The following is a 16,398-nucleotide window of genomic DNA, read 5'->3' as shown; positions in this document are numbered from 1 at the left end:
CCCCCCCGCCCCCGCTTCCCGAATACACACACACACACACACACACATAATCCCCAGAGGGAAATGGAGAGATCAGTCCACTCCACAAATATAGACACAGAAACACTATTGAACACACAAACATACACACCCTCACACCCACACACCTACACACCTTCTTTTTTTATTCAAAAAGTACACAGTAGAAATGCACATGAAATACATAGGCAACACATCGTAATATTCACACAACTCCAACATGAATATCAAAACAAACATAAATATCATGACTCTCTGTAGAAACACAGGGATGTCTGCCCTGCGTGGTTTGGCTTATATAGAAATGTTGGAGTCAGAGGCAGGCTTCGATGACTAAATTCTCCAAAAATGTACATTTCCAGCTATATACAGTACAGTATCAAGGTGGCTTTTGCTAAACCTAAGGGGCTCTTAAATACGTTGTTATGACATCTTATTGTTTTATATCTCTATTTATTTGATATGTTTTGATTGTCAAAAGTATATACTTTATACAATCTATAACCCAATCTGACTTGAGTGAATGTGGGAGCTTGAGCCAATCTCGACTAATGTCCAGCGTCTTGACAACGTCAACAGCCATGACAGTCCAAATGGGTGGAGCCAGTGAGTTGATTTGGCAAGTCTTTGGGTGAGATGGGTGTTAGTCCTATGTGAGCCATCCTCTGTGAAAGGACAGGGGGGGCGGGGACAGGGGGGGGCAAACATTCACAGTCTTTACCACAACTCCAGTCCACTAATATAAAGTCTACTACCTCAAATGGTATCACAGAGGTTCATATTTCCATTGGATCCCTGGAGCCGAAAATAAAGTCTGTCGACCCTCTCACCTCGAACCCTGTGGCAGGCTTCCTCTTTAGCTCTTCGCACTTCCTGTACTTACAGATCTGGTGACCTGTCTTGCGGTTGCGGCAGCTGCTGCACTCATCACAGTTGGCCCTGCGCCGGCACGGCACGCATTCCCCGCACCGCTTCCTCTTCCTCCTCCCAGCCACGCCCCCACCGCCACCGCCAGGGGATGAGCTCCCTCCCTGTGCCCCCTCTGCACTCTCCCCTACCCCGGCCACGCCCATCCCACTCCCACCTCCTGTCAGAAACCCACCTCCCCCCATCAGAGGGAAGAGTCCTGGGTTTAATGGGAACCAGGCCCCTAACAGGGGGAGGACGTCTGTCACGCAGCTCAGGGTGTCCCCTTCCCCCCCTGGGCCACCCTCTCCACCACCCCCTGCCTCCCTGGTCCCCAGCCCCAGAGAATCACTGTGGTCCGTGGGGGTCAGTGTCAGCACCCCCGCCCGCATCAGCAGCTCCGCGGCATGGGCCAGGTGCAGCCCACTGGGGGAGTCCCAGAGGTTGGAGCGGGTGGGGGCCCGGCGAGGTTTGGTCTGCACCGTTTGGGTAGGCCTGTGCTGGACTGTGGCAGGATGGAGGAGGCCCCTGACATCCATGCCTCTGGTGCTTTGGTGGTGGGCCAGTCTGTTGGTGGTGGAGATGTACTGGGAGATGGTATAGGGGTGAGAGCGCTTCAGGCTCCTTCTCAGAGGCTCACTGTGGATCCTGCTGCCTCTCTGCTGCTCAGGGGAGGATGGGCCAGCAACTTCCAGGGCAGTGGACATATTGGAGGTTGATGGTGGTGGGGAGGGTGAAGCCAAGGTGGGAGGGGAGAGACAACAACGCTCCAGCGGTCTAGTTCAGTTGCCAGCCTTTAAAGTCCCATTCTCTCTGTCACCTTCGTATCCAACAGAGCGGAGCATAAGGGGATGGATGGAGTGGGGTGGGGTGGGGTGGGGTGGGGGGTGGGTGGAGGTTGGAGAGAGAGAGAAAAAAGACAAAGAGAATGTGAGAAGAGGACAGAAGAGAAATATATTGGCCTAGAGATGCACTATTTAATGGATTGCTGGTTTTGTTGGGTGAGGGAGAGGGAGAATGACCAGCTCAGTTTCGAGACATAGCCTAGAGATATAGATTAGTGAGCTTCACGTAGGCCTGAAATGTGTCCAAAAATAAACACATAGGTATCAAATCATTACACAGCATAACATGACCATCGGCTTATGTTTGGACATTATTTGTGTTTCTGTTATAACTTAACAGGGGGGTATCTAGATGTAATCGCTCTCCGACGTACGACACAACAATATGCAAACAAATAATGCGCATATGCGCAAGGCACATTTGGAGCGCGCTTTTCAAATAAATTTTGACGACTGTTGTAGTAATCCAAGACAGCCACAATGCTACATAATAACCTCCACCAGAAACGATCCAGTTTAAATACTGTACGGTACAACAAAAAATAGCCTACCTTTTGTCTAGCTTCGGTGACAGTCCACTGAATGCGCGCGTTTAGACTATGCGGTCGCAATTGATTAAAAAAGACGCTCAATTACTCTTTCGCTATATCGTGGTAAGAGGATTCAATCGAGTAAGATAAAGTATTAATGTCTCTAATTGCATTACATTTCATTATCATATTGACAGTGACACAGCCAATAGGTGTCGTAATTCTTGCACCTACCAACGCGATGGCGAACTGACCATAGCGCCCCTGCACTGTGTCCGAGTGGTCTGTCTGCGCGGCGCCGCGTCTTCCGCGCATGTAGGGTAGCCTAGTAGACAATAAAGACAGGATAAACAGAAATACAACTAATTCTCACCTTACAGCAAGTGTGCAGTCCAGTCGAACAGCGGACACGAGAGAAAACGGGGAAGCAAACCATGTAGTAGTTCAATTCGGGCGCATAGCCTTCCCGACTCGCATTCTTCCCACCTCCTCGTCCCCGCTGTTCGCAGAGAGGAACATGCAAACCCACTTCATGGATTTTGGGGGGGCGTCACACAAAAAGCGAAGTGGACTCTTGGTCGTGAGACGCAGAAAAAGGAACCCATTGCCGCTGCATAGAAAATGCGCGCTTAATCTCTGTGCCTAATGTCGTGTGTCAGTGTCAAACTAACAAAACGACAGGGAGGAACACCACTCAATATCCACACCCATGTCGGTGATTGGTCCTGATAGTTTTCTTGGGTCAAATTAAATGATTTATTAGATCTGTCATAAGGTAAGGAAGTTGACTAGATTAGCATTACTGCCAATTTGGAAAATAATAATTATTTGAGAGTGGAACTTGTGGCATGCCTAATGAGTGGTATCAGAGAGGTGATGCTGTCATGCTGTCAGTGTTTCCTGCCATGTGATGCCAGTTGATGTTGGGTGGGCACTGGGCATGGTTTCTGCAGGGTCTTCGTCTGGTGAGAGGAGATGGGGGCAGCCTGGTGTGTGTGTGTGTGTGTGTGTGTGCGTATTGTACGTACATACCTTGGGCTGTAGGTGGAGGTGGATCTGAAGGCCTGTCCCCCAGTGAATGGCTGCCAGAGCCGCAGGTCGTAGTCCTTCCTAGACATACTTGCTCAGTACACTGTAGGCCTCGTTCAGCTCCACAAACTGGCCGTGCAGTCCACGATCACTGGCCGTAGAGGGGTCACTGTCCTGGTGCAAGTGACAGACATGCGTGGAACTTCTAATTTGCTACGAGTTCTTCTCTTCGTTTCCCTGTGACGTTTTGAGTAGCACGAAGGGAATTAAGCATCTAACAATTGAGAAAGAGCATGAGAGCAGCAAGGTCGGGAGGTGTGCACCACACATACCTGCCTAGTCACTCTTACCGGACAGGAGTCCAGTCCACCTCTTGGTAACGTCCTGTCTGTTTGGCACACAGCCAACTGAAGTGTGTGTGCTACCACTAGGGCAAGGGGAGGACGCTGCCTGAGCAGAGTTCCATCTCCAAGACTATTCGTGGACCGATAGCGTCTCCGAGTGACAAGAGTAGGTATTGCTTGTCTCATTGGCTAAAATGGCATAAACACCATTACGCAGTACATATAAGATGAAATCAATTCGAAAATAAATGGACAAAAACTCTCAAGTCTGACCACTTAAGACAAGTTTTATTCACAATATACAGGAAAACAAATACATCACCGTCAAGTCAGTCATATTCAGTAGAAAATGTCTCTCTGTAGGATATTAAAAAATATAGATCTTCATTTTTAAGGTTGCTTTGAACACTAAACGATGGTCATATATGGTGAAAATATAAGTACAAGTTGAGGGCGTATTCTCCTCTTTTCATTGTCAAAATTAGACATGCGTTATTAACATGTTAGTCATTCAGGTAAGACCAACACCTCCTAAACATTCAATCGCAGAGCTCAAAATCACATCATGTAATATTCTTATGGGCTCAGAGACTATGGTCTGGGGCAGTGATCCTCACTTCTGGTCGCGGAGAGCCGCAGTGCTGCAGGCATTTGTCCCAGCTCAGCAGCGACACCTGATTCAGCTCATCAAGCTTTTAAAGATCAGCTGACTAGTTCAATCAGGTGTGATAGCACTAGGCTGGGACAAAAACCTGGACCCACTACGGCTCTCCAGGACCAGGATTGAATATCACGGGTCTATGGGTTTCTGTGTTGTCTGAAATCAGTCAGAGCAACAGTCCTGCACTGAGGGGGTTACTTTAGTTAGTTCTGTGTGCAGAGAATCATCATCAGCAAAATCTCTAGGGAATGTCAAACGATCGTTTAAGGTGACTGTGGCAGTGATGTTGAATGACGGTTGGATAGGAGGGGGGCGGGCAAAGGGGTGGGGATGGACCGTATGGTTCATTAGACATCCTTCTTCTTAATGATGAGGGGACCCACGTTGTCACCAGTGTCCTCGTTGTGCTTGACATGAGAGCCGTCACAGAAGGGGAACTAAAACATCACAAAACATTTTCTTTAATATTAGGCAGGTGGATGGAAAACAACTACTCTAACTGAGTTATTGAATGTAGCTCAACCAATAAGCATTCTTCATGGGCTAGAAAGTGAAAGATCAAAGATGACCTTGAGGTTGTGCTCTCCACCTGCCTTTGCCATCCTATTCCTCCTATGGGCAAAGTCAAGTTGGGGTCATGAACGACGTGTGGCCCATTGTTAAAATGAGCAGCGGCCACAAAGGACGATGAACTGAACATTTTTGCTTTTGAGCTTGTTCAAGTAGCACTAACATCCATGGTTTCCTATGGGTAGAATAATTTTCCATAACCGTCATCCTTTGGAACACTGTTGGCTGCTAGAGAAGCGTGGTTGGAACGTTACATACTTGACTTGGTCCATACTGTAAGCATTACGTCTGGGGTTGTGTTCTGTTGGTCTCTTTATGTAATGTATGAGAAATTAATTTCCTCATTGGAGGACAATAAAATCGAATCTTAGCTATTGTAGCCTATCCCTCTTTGGAATGCTGCCGTCTAGCCAAATCTACTGTAAACTATAGGCCTAGAGTATCTCTGCTGTACTTGCACCTGACAGACATGAGGCCAAACCACACAAAAACACCTTAAAGGGTCCAATGACATCATGGGGAGTCATTTCCTTAGGATTTTTTTCTTATCTTATTGATTACAGGAAATAGAAAATCATTTTCATATATGCAGACACTGGTATGGTGCTGGAGATTACGAATGTCAAAAAAATACATTGTGAAGTGTCTCTTTAAATGCATTTTAAACACAAGCCATTCACAAAACAGCCCAAAAAAGCCAGAATATGATAGTGAATGACAGGCCCACCTTCTTGGACCTCCAGCAGCGGCAGTAGACGGCTTTGCTGCCGATGTCCTCCATGTCGTAGCTGTGCACCACCCTAGGGATGTCCTTACTGACGCAATCGTTCACCTTGCCCTTCCTGCTGCACCCACGTCCACTCATGTACCAGCTCACCAGGTAGCCGCCGAAAGCTGCCACCACCGCCACCGGGACCATAATGGTCAGCTGGTCTGTCGAAACACACACACACTTTCACAGATTCATTCGATTTACACATGCATGACAGAGCTCACACGTGTATTCATACCTGCAACCCTGCAAAGGGTAAAGGGGCTATAGATGGCAATAACATTCTGCTTTCTGAATAACTGGCTAAGCATAGTAGGTCATGTGTAAGAACACTAATCTCGGCTGTTCTTAATCCATGAAAATATGTGCACAAGGGTAGAACATAACAAGCAATAGGGCCGGCTCTTCTCATCCTAGGTGTATGAGTGAAATAACCACAATGAACACTGAATGAAACTCTACTATTTTTGTTTTGTTATGCTCTCTAGTCCGACAGACCGCGGCATGCATACCAGTCTGCTGCGTAGCCCCAGATAACCCGCCATGTGAAATCTGAGCTCGGGGCAACGCGAGGCCAACAAGCATAGAGCTCTGCGCAGCTGCATGTAGAAAAGCGCATTAATACTTGGTTGGAATCTTCGACGGGGAAATAATCTATTTCTTTATCCTAGGATGGAACCACGGAATAAATGTCTCTGTAGTGGTCTTTGTGATGATTTAGCACAGACCGATATAACGCCTAGCGGCTTAGCTCTCGAGTAATGTCCACGTAAGTCACCTGACACGAGTGCTGGTGTTTGTACCACGACACACCGATTACCAATGTGTTTCCACTTGGGTGGAGTGAGACAAACACCTACAACCGACGTCGATATAATTCAGGGCTTCTCTAAACAGGTGTCTCACCAATAATAACGACCATTCCGTGGTAGTCATTATAAACGGCAGTAATTAGTGTAGTAAGTTTTTTTGTTTAGGTAACATTACTAAATAGCTATAGTTTGATCAATTTACAGGACCTGAATCTTGATCTGTGGCTCAACATGGTGAGTCTATTCGAATAGTTAAACTGTTAATTATTTATTTAGACCTGGACTTAGGCATTGGACATTCGGGTTATCTAGCCAGTACATCATAAATTGATTTACCTTTGGAGATCCGGAATCCAGGGCTTAATACTGGCATTGATGACACAGGCGGCATTGGCAACGACGGTAAAATCGGAGTTGACATCTTTGAGCTGGTCAGTGCGATGTTTTGGGTTTACCACGTTTTGGGTTTGCCACCAAGGTCAGTCGGTTACATCTGAACCCTGTCCTTTCAGGCGATAGGTACAAGTCCGGACTGAGCGACGTCACTGGTGTGATGACCAATAGGCCAGGGCAATGAGAACTATTTGCCAGAAAGTTACATAGTAAGTAAAAATAAGTAGTCTCAATCAGTTTCTCTTCTAGCTGTCATATGTGCGAGATATTAAATAAAAATAATTCAACAATATTTCCTGATTTAATCTGTATTAGTACCTGTTACTAGAACCCGTCATTTTACAATTAGTTACAATAGATTTGCCATAAATACATTTTCCAGCTCTGCCTCTATTCTGCCATCTAGAGTGCATACAAAGTATTTTCACAGAATAATTACGTGGAACAGTAACAGTTTACCCAATGACTGATGAAAAACCAACTGACAGATTCCCACGATTAAAAAGTGCAACTCCACAGAAGCCTGACTATTTAGTCATTTAATGTGTAATAATTTAAACTATAAAAGTGAGTAACCAGTATTGAAACAGTCACAGCACCTCAACATCACCGACTCGATGCACAAAGTCACTCGAGTCATGGTTTTTATTACACAGTTTAATCAACACACACAGCTCAACGAGCCTCTCAGGTAATTCAATATACAGAGTTTGTGTGAGGAGCGTGTCCTCGCACCCAGAGCCCAAGCCAGTCCCACAGCCTGAAGATGTTAGCCTCTAATTCAACAATAGCAAAAATGCAACCTAAGAGTTATAGGGAAATAATAAAACACAGGTTAAACTAAGAAACTTGCTTAAATACCTGGTCCAAAACCTCCTGTTTGTGATTGTAACAAAGGTGGTGGTGGCGAAAGGGGGTTAGGGGGTATCTTTGAGTGTGTGTGTGTGCGCGCGCGCACACACACGTGCGTACGTGCAGGGGGAACAATCTTGGTTATGGCAATAGTGGGGAAAAGAGGATATCATTTCATATAATCCAAGAGTACAGACCAAAAGGCCATACAGTTTCCCATTTATAGCCTGCTATGATTTTTAAAAGAATTTCTTGTAGATTTATACAAAATACAGAGTGCCCTCGACCCACACGTGAAAAGCTTTCCTGAATTAAGAATATAGCTGGAATATCAGGAAAACAAAACAATAAGGGTACAGAGTGTAAAAATCCTTCAATCTCAGACCCTTCACCCCCCAACCCCCCTCCCCAACCCCGAAAAAGGAAAAGAAGACAGTCCCCTAGTCTTACTTATAAGGAATGCTTTTAGAGTCATAGACATTTGGAGTGAGGGTGCAGGCAGGGCCCTATGGGCGAGTCGTCCAGCCTGCAGAGTGATAAGAGAACAGGGAGGGGAGCGCAAGGGGTGTGGGGAGGGAGAGAGGGCTACGATTGCAGTTTGAGAATATGTACACCATGGCTGCCAGTTTGAGTGGGTTTGTGGGGGGGGGGATCATGGGGAGGAGGGGGGGGGCAGGGAGGGTAAAAGATGGGGTTTTACAGGTGCTCTGGTAAGGGGAGGCGTGGCTCAAAGAAAGCACTCCAATGGAAACCAACAAGATCTGTTTTGACTTTTTCGTTTTTTTTTCTCTCTTTACTTTCAAAGCTCCCCTAACCTTTTGTTGTAGAGGTGGTTCGCCATGATTCTACCCCAACACTACATTGCATACTTTTGTGTCCATTCCCGAGCTATTCTGTTGTACCTGAAAAAAATAAAAGAGAAGAGGTTTGAGTTTCTTTGCTCGTCTGGTCCATGAACTATATATATACACACCTTAGCAGTCAAAAGTCCCTATGCTAAGTGCATGAATTTCAAAGCTCAAGTACACAGATAGGACTATCTATGTAAAAGACTTAGCCAGAAAACCCCAAATTGAGCCCTATGGATGGAGCGGTGTACCCCATCCTAGGGTTGGAGTGGTACAGTCGGGGTACTTACTTTTCCCTGTCCGTCTTGTAGATGCGGGCGATCTCGGGTACTAGCGGGTCGTCCGGGTTTGGGTCGCACAGCAGAGAGCAGATAGACAGGAGAACTAAGGGAGATGCCAAGGTTCACAATTACATTTGGAAGCGATACATCAGAACTCAGGTCAGCTCAGGTCAAGGGCGAGGAGGGCCAACTCTGAACCACAGAAAGGTAGAGATTCTAAGCTGCAACTAGGGATGCACCTGTAGGTAAATGTGGGTTATTACAAATATCCAGTATTTCCTCCACCATCTTACATGACACCGATATAGGTTTGCAAAAACAAAATCTACATTTTCCATTTCATAATTGGGCAGGACATTTTGGAAATGGATTTCAGGACATTTTATTAATGCTCCACACATTTTCGCTCTTGCTAACTTAACTTGAGGGACAAAGTATTTTGGGCTCTGATCAAATATCTGTAAAGACTATTGGCAATCCAATGAATTGTTCCTAAAATGTATATTTAACGATTATCTGCCAGTTTCGATATGGTAGTGCATATATCTCTAGCTACAAATTGTGAAAAAGTCAAACAGAAAGGTTTACAGTCAGTCATCCAATAGAAGCCCCACAAAAGACACAGAAACACAGGTACAATACAAGAACAGATAACATCTGATAGACACTGCCAAGTCTTACAGCCCAACACAAACAAGGTGGATTAACTTTGACTCTGCATTCGTTTGTGTACCTTTGGAGATGGTGAGAGCGGGAGACCACTGTGATCGCAGGATGTCGAGACAGATGCTGCCATTGCTGTTGATATTTGGGTGGTAGATTCTTGTGGTAAATGCAACCTGTAAAGAGAGAGGGAGTACAGGGGAGGAAAAAAGGGTGGTTGAGTAATTTGATTGGACAGACAAAAGGATCATGATAGTATCAAAAAGAGAGAAAATGTGCACAAACAATATGTTTTTCTCAGTTTGATAGCAACAGTGACTGCCACTCATCACTGTATGTATACATACATGCATGCATGTATGTATTTATATGTATGTATATATAAAATGTTTCTTGCTCACCTTTGGCGGTTTGAAGGGGTAGTCTGTGGGAAAGTGAATGGTTAGGAAGAATACCCCACCCTGGTAAGGACTGTCATTCTGTCAAAGAAAGAAGCATAGCATCAGCATTGACATCAATGCCATTATAGCAGAGCTGAGCTTTCACAATGTTTCATCATGGAGAGTACTGTACTGTCAACACTCAATAGGGAGAACATCTGTACTATTAGGAACACAAGAGATAGTATTTCTATCATTCAGGGCAGGTGACAGTCACAATACTTACAGGTCCCATTATTGTGGCTTGCCAGTGAAACACTGAAAGAGAGAGATGGGAAACAATCACAATCTATGAAAGTATGTCAACAGGCTCAACTACGGGTAGTGTTCTCCAAAAACCATTATAAAAAAAAACCCCAGATAGACGTGTGTAATGAATAATGCCCGCGCAGTTAGGCAAATTGATATTTGAATTCAAGCAAATATTACAATGCTGGTTACGTAATCCATCCTAAAAATACAGGGTGTGGCCCATTGTCATCTAGAGATAAGGATAAATGTGAAGGTCATGACAACAAGAGAACTCCAGACCAACTATCAAAAGTATATAAATGCTATCCTGAAATAACACAGCAAACAAAAGAACTAGGCTAGCTGCCATTGGCCTTAGTCAGCAGGTAGTTTTTAGTGTATCAGACTGTTGCCTGGATGATGTGCCTTAAGCCAGCATGTGGCTAGCTAGTAGCTAGGCAGACACTGGAACTAAAGCAGGCAGGATTTACAGTGGTAATCTCTGATGCGAGTATCAATCCAGAGCCGCTTGGTCCAATTTGTGACATAACATCACTGTATTCTTTTATGAAATAGTCTGTATTATTTAACATCAAATTGGCAACATAGCTGTGATAGCATTTGACACTTGGCAAACAAAACCAATCTATATATAATATGACATTGCTTATGTTGAATAAGTGGCATGATACATAGACCGATTTCTATGTTAATATGAAGGAGGACTCAGTAATTACCAAGTATACCAGTAACTATCTCTGTAGGTAGGGTCTCAAACTGGCCAGGGTGTGCTCAGTCATTCCCTTACTCTGCTTAATATAGTGGATGGACTGTCACGAAATGTGGAATCAGTCTACATGATACATAAAGCTCCTCCTCTAGTCAGGCAAGGCAAGGCAGCCACAATGTGACAATTTCTGTGCTTCTGGAAAATAACGTAAAACCTAACACACGTTGCATAGAGGTTAACTCACTTGCTGTACCAAACTGATCCTTAGAAACATTGGCCTCATAACCAAAAGTGAAACAGATTCAGGTGAGAAGTTTCAGTGATATTGTAGAAGAAACCTAATCTGTCTGGGGTCACAGTCAGGCTGAGATGTTTTGACAGAGATGCAGATACTCCATGTAGCTGCTTTTGACAAGAGAGTTTGGTTTTTTTGGTCAGTGCATAGGGCTATTAAACTCCAGAAATCTCACCACCTTTTAAGATCAGTTTGAAAAATAACCGTCAAGAAGAGAATTGTGTGCTCATTGGGAGACCTGTGAGGAAGCTTGAAGACTGAAATGTTGAATGGGCTGTTCAAAAAACAGATATTGATTTCTGGCACATGGTTGAGTCGCCTGCTGATTACTTACTGTCATCTCCTACTGGTCCTGCAGAACACTGGGCTGGAGGGTCCCGTGCCAAGTCATTCAACTCCTAATAGGAGACAATATGGTGGTTAGCAGTGTTTGTTGAAACATCCCCTGTCTTTATCGGAACACCGTCATCACATGAGTGACATCTTTCAATAGTTAAACTACTCCAAGAGTACTGGATCTGCACCTCATCATGTCCTTACTAGTAATAATAATAATACTCCTTCGTTTATTTGTATAGAGCTTTTCTAAACAATCTTAACAAGTGCTAATGTGACACCAGAATTTACTGGGACTACTCCAGACAAGACATTGAGACTTTTTTTAATGTGTAAAAGAAGTAAAACTGTGAGAACTGCCTTATCGTACAGAACTCCTCATCGAGCATTGATAATTGAAATTAACATATTACATAACAGAAACCATTTCCGAAGTGACATGACAACCTGAGATCATAACCAATGATGTTTTTTTTTATTTTTTTTAGCAAACCTCATGCAGGACACCGGGCTTGCATGATAACATTTGTCAATGTCGCTGATACACGTACGTTGCTAGTTGTAATTAGCTACCTAACTACCAAAAGTACCTCGTTTCACTCACTGTCAGTAGCCAACGGTGACCCCAGTCATGACTAGACTACCACGGATTCTAACGTTAGCTAGCTAACTAGATGGCCGTGGTTGTTGATAAGAACGTGTAAAAGGCCAAGATACATTATCGCTATTAGGGTAGTTGGCCTTGCTGCCTGCCCTGGGTAAGCAAACATGACTAGGAAGGCAGCTAGCCATCTCTTACAACTAACGTTAGCTCATCTAAAACATCCTTGCTGTGGCCAGACTATAGGTATGCCCCATATTAGCTGGACAACAGCGCTTGGTGGCCTGTTTTTAAAACGATTCGGAATATTATATATATATATATATATGCAAAGCTAGCTTGCAACAATTACAGCTTGCTAGGTGGTTCGTACCATGACACAAGTTAGCTAGCTAGCTAGTATGAATGAGCTACCCTGCTAGGTTGCGATTGTCAAAATCGATTTATAATGGGAAGGTAGCAACATTATGTCGTAGCTAGATTACCTGATAACATCTAGCTAGCAACACATTACCAATCTAAATTGGCGAGATGCTAGCTATGTACGATCTGCATAGCCACACGTTAGCTGTAGCTTACTGGCTAACGTTGGTTGATTTATACAACCAATGATAGGTGGGTAAACTATACATATAGCTAGCTCGCTAACTACCTTGCATCATAATATAATTGTATATTCAATTGTCGATCAAAGAAAGGGCACAGCTAGCTAACGTTAGTTTGTATACAATATAACTACCTACCACTAGTAACGGTACTGTGTGGAGCCTGAGGGCCCAAATAAAATGTGAAATGGGAGCATTGACTGGACGAGGCGCACTGCTTCACGGCCGAGCTAACTGGCTACATTTACCGTACCGTTAGTTGACAGCATTTTTAAGCCACAATATGTACTTCATAAACTAGTCGGACAACAAATATCGGACGGGCAAAATATGAAAATACGTCGCTTGTTAATTTCAACTGCGAAACATTGGGCCTTGTCGTTGACTTCCTTCTTACCTTGTGAATTCTTTTCAGAGCCATTGTTGTGCTAGCGCTGCTGTCACCGAAAACGTGTTATACTCGATTAAAATGGCGGTTGCTGTATCTATCCGGGGGTAATACTTCGAAGTATATATCAAAGAATACCTTGGTCTAATACTCAAATTACTGATCGCTATTACAAGGGGGCCGCCGATATAATTTTAAGGCGAAACTGAAAGATACTAGGGGTAGAACCGCGGTCCTTCCTCCTGCTGCAGCGGCTACCAAACCACTCACTCTGCGCTGCTTGTAGGAACCCTTCCGCCAACATGCGCATCCATCACGGATTTTCAGCACCATGGATTGCGCGCCGACAACATAGAGGTGCAATTGACGTCATTTCGGCTCTCTATAGGCGACAGGATATGAATAGTTCACTTGAATGATTCGAGCCAAAATGGCTTTCATACACATATTTTGCACCATTGAGAGCTTACTAGAGATCCTTGCCAATGGGTTTACTATTTTTTTTGTTCCTTTTTTATACAGATAATGAGTTGCGATAGATAGGAGTCGGCCATATCACACTCAGTTTAATCATTTACATGGTGTCTAAAAATCTGTGGGGCTGTTAAATAAAAATAAAAAATACATCGGGGATAAGTTTTATGTAGCGCGGAGGGATATGATGGCTATTCGCATTCTTATCGCGAGAAAGTAGCGTTTGTATGAGGAAGTGGCTGTGTAATATTTGTAATTTTCACCGAATAATGTGATGTGAGATATTCAGCTTCAGTTTGACTCTAATGTAGACCCAACACAACATAAAACACTGTCCATTGACTAAAAATAGAGTATAGTAATATCGTGTTATGATATAACGAAATATAACTGAACAGAGTAGAATAAAGTAGAATATAATAGAATAGTTAATAGAATAGAATATATAATACACAATCACCCATCCTTCAGCTTAGAGCTATAAAAAAAAAAAAAAAAAAAAAAAAGGAATTATGCTCCACTTATAGGCTATATTCATATGCATACATTTGGATTCAATTGTTTTTCTCATAAAGCCCGTGTCTCCATCAGAAATAAAGAAGACATTGCACAGAGGGCATAGGCCTAATGCTGAACCTTATGTAGAGAATAAATCTCTACACGAAGAGGAGTTATTCTTACAGAGGTCTATAGCCATAGGCTATTTGTGTATAGGGATCCTAAAGGCCATTGTGACTAGTAGCTCACAACCAAAGGCATTCTTTGCAGAGGCTCAGTTTTTGGGGCAAATTCCCCATAATGAAAATCATTCAGCAATTTATTATGGTGAATAGGCGACGTTGCGCAAGCACGCAGACACGCACGGCTGCACACACACACACACACACACACACACACACACACACACACACACACACACACACACACACACACACACACACAGATAGTCACACAGACACACACACATGCCTGCAAAAAGGGGGTCGACGATGAGAGGGGGGAAAGCCCAGCAATGCCTCCACAGGATGGCGGTATGAGGCAGTCCCTGTCAGCTGTGTGCGTGGGAGTTCCTCCTTTCGCCATTCCGGGGTGTTGCCGCACAGCAGAGCGCATACTGTGTCCTGAAGTAAGGCAACTAAGAGGTCCCTTCCAGGCCCTCTCGACACCTTTGTCTATCCCCAAAAGGAGTCCAAGCATGCCACAGAAGCAAGGTATCCACTCCTGCCCCCAAGTAACCGATGCAGACTTCCCACGTCTGAGAGAGAACGGAGACACCGAGTGATGCCACTGCAGCAAACGCACCCCGCAACCGCGAAAATACTCGACGTCTGCCCTGGACCAGAACTGCTTGCTTGGCCCCTGACAGAAGCCCCTGAAGATGTCCGACAACAGCGCGAGCCTGAACCCCTCCGACCGGCCGGTTAAATGTAGGCAAACAGTGTCTATATTGTTTCGTGTGTGTCACTTTTTGTTTTTCGCAAACATGCAGTGCTAATGTATTTTCTACAATTTAGGCCTATAAGTTATAATTTAGACTATAGCCTATAGCCTAAATGTGCTTGCATTTACTTTCCCTTTAGTCATAATTTATAATAGACACATGTAGGATATCTGCATCACTAGTCTCACATGTCCCTTATCACTGTGATACCATTATGCAAAATTAGGCTAATCTATTATTTTAGGTTGTGAATACAATAAGGCAATGTGTTCTATGCGTTAAAAGGAAATACCCCCTTATTTATAATGGGGGATGTCTCCGTGCGCACTGAGCGCACTGAGCTAGTGATGGTGCATGAGCTCGATTTACGCGCCTAGCGCCTGGTACGTTTGTTACAGAATACCAGAGAGAGAGAGAGAGAGGAGGGGGGTGGGGGGGTGGAGTGTGCGCGCGCGCGTGTGTGTGTGTGTGTGTGTGTGTGTGTGTGTGTGTGTGTGTGTGTGTGTGTGAGAGAGAGAGAGAGAGAGAGAGAGAGAGATTAGCATCTCGTTCCAATGAAACATTTCTGGCAGTTTGACGATGACAGCGAAAGGGAGACTTAAAGGTAAAATGTTTATTTGTTATATATGTGTAGCCTATGTTTTGATCCAATGTTAGGAAGCATCAGTGCTGAATGTGTCAGATGATGATGAAATGAAAAGCATAGTAAAACGAGTTAATACATGGATTCGTGTAAGCAATGATGTGAAAAGAGGGATGTTATGGGACTTGTCACTTAGGCGACCCTGAAGAATTTTTGCGAGCTCCCCTCCGTTGGCGAAATCGTAGTGTTCATACCAATGACATTGGCTGCTGTGCGAGCTCTATAGCATGGCCTACATAGTCGATGTCTGAATGTATTTTTAGACAATCAAATTTGAGTCGATTGAATCGATTCGTTGGAATGTTTCTGGGTGATAACGTACGAGGTAGACCCGATTCCGTTCCATATGGCATTAATATTGGAGTCCTTATTTCATCCACTGTGCACGTATTGTTGTGTTCTTATTTTTGGATGTTTGGACCATAATGGTGCATATGTCGCTTTGAATCAACACTTCTTAGTGCTCTCTCACGCTAAATTATGGCTAAAGAAATGAAGTGCATCTGCGCGAATCTGCGCGTCTTTAGGTCTCACTTCTTATATTTATTGGCCTCCCCGGATTCCTCTGTTTCACTGACAGTCTAATGAGAGACAAAATGGAGTTTCGGAATGCTTAGTTGCGTATCGGGATGTTGTAGCCTATTGCTTTTATTAAGGGCGCAACATATAATGATGTTATTGCATCATTGG

The 16,398-nt window shown here is 44.2% G+C and overlaps 4 protein-coding genes across 4 annotated transcripts in view; 1 reads left to right on the top strand and 3 right to left on the bottom strand.

Annotated features, from left to right (window-relative positions):
- Positions 1 to 210: 210 nt before the first annotated feature.
- Positions 211 to 2,789, bottom strand: cxxc5b (CXXC finger protein 5b). The gene is made up of 3 exons (XM_083685883.1): positions 2,733 to 2,789; positions 2,534 to 2,624; positions 211 to 1,744 (listed from the first exon to the last, which is right to left on the bottom strand). The coding sequence occupies exon 3, from the start codon at positions 1,629 to 1,631 to the stop codon at positions 795 to 797; it is 837 nt and encodes a 278-aa protein (XP_083542009.1). The 5' UTR covers positions 1,632 to 1,744; positions 2,534 to 2,624; positions 2,733 to 2,789; the 3' UTR covers positions 211 to 794.
- A 1,835-nt stretch (positions 2,790 to 4,624) lies between these two features.
- LOC310816629 (CDGSH iron-sulfur domain-containing protein 1) lies at positions 4,625 to 7,002 on the bottom strand. Its single transcript, XM_083686882.1, has 3 exons — positions 6,824 to 7,002; positions 5,631 to 5,836; positions 4,625 to 4,770 (listed from the first exon to the last, which is right to left on the bottom strand). Exons 1-3 carry the CDS (start codon positions 6,906 to 6,908, stop codon positions 4,681 to 4,683), a joined length of 381 nt encoding a protein of 126 aa, XP_083543008.1. The 5' UTR covers positions 6,909 to 7,002; the 3' UTR covers positions 4,625 to 4,680.
- Positions 7,003 to 7,511: 509 nt separating this feature from the next.
- Positions 7,512 to 13,428, bottom strand: ube2d2 (ubiquitin-conjugating enzyme E2D 2). Its single transcript, XM_083686013.1, has 7 exons — positions 13,160 to 13,428; positions 11,555 to 11,618; positions 10,191 to 10,222; positions 9,926 to 10,003; positions 9,595 to 9,700; positions 8,871 to 8,964; positions 7,512 to 8,634 (listed from the first exon to the last, which is right to left on the bottom strand). Exons 1-7 carry the CDS (start codon positions 13,181 to 13,183, stop codon positions 8,589 to 8,591), a joined length of 444 nt encoding a protein of 147 aa, XP_083542139.1. The 5' UTR covers positions 13,184 to 13,428; the 3' UTR covers positions 7,512 to 8,588.
- A 1,326-nt stretch (positions 13,429 to 14,754) lies between these two features.
- ppp3cb (protein phosphatase 3, catalytic subunit, beta isozyme) overlaps positions 14,755 to 16,398 on the top strand; it is a 19,789-nt gene continuing 18,145 nt past the window's right edge. Inside the window, exon 1 of the mRNA XM_083685917.1 lies at positions 14,755 to 15,051. Coding sequence (XP_083542043.1) covers positions 15,003 to 15,051 — 49 coding nt within the window. The 5' untranslated portion in view covers positions 14,755 to 15,002. The remainder of the gene's footprint in view (positions 15,052 to 16,398) is intronic.

This window comes from Argentina silus (assembly GCF_951799395.1).
Source record: "Argentina silus genome assembly, chromosome: 15".
Classification (NCBI taxonomy): Eukaryota; Metazoa; Chordata; class Actinopteri; order Argentiniformes; family Argentinidae; genus Argentina; species Argentina silus.
This window is presented reverse-complemented; position numbering and strand designations above follow the sequence as displayed.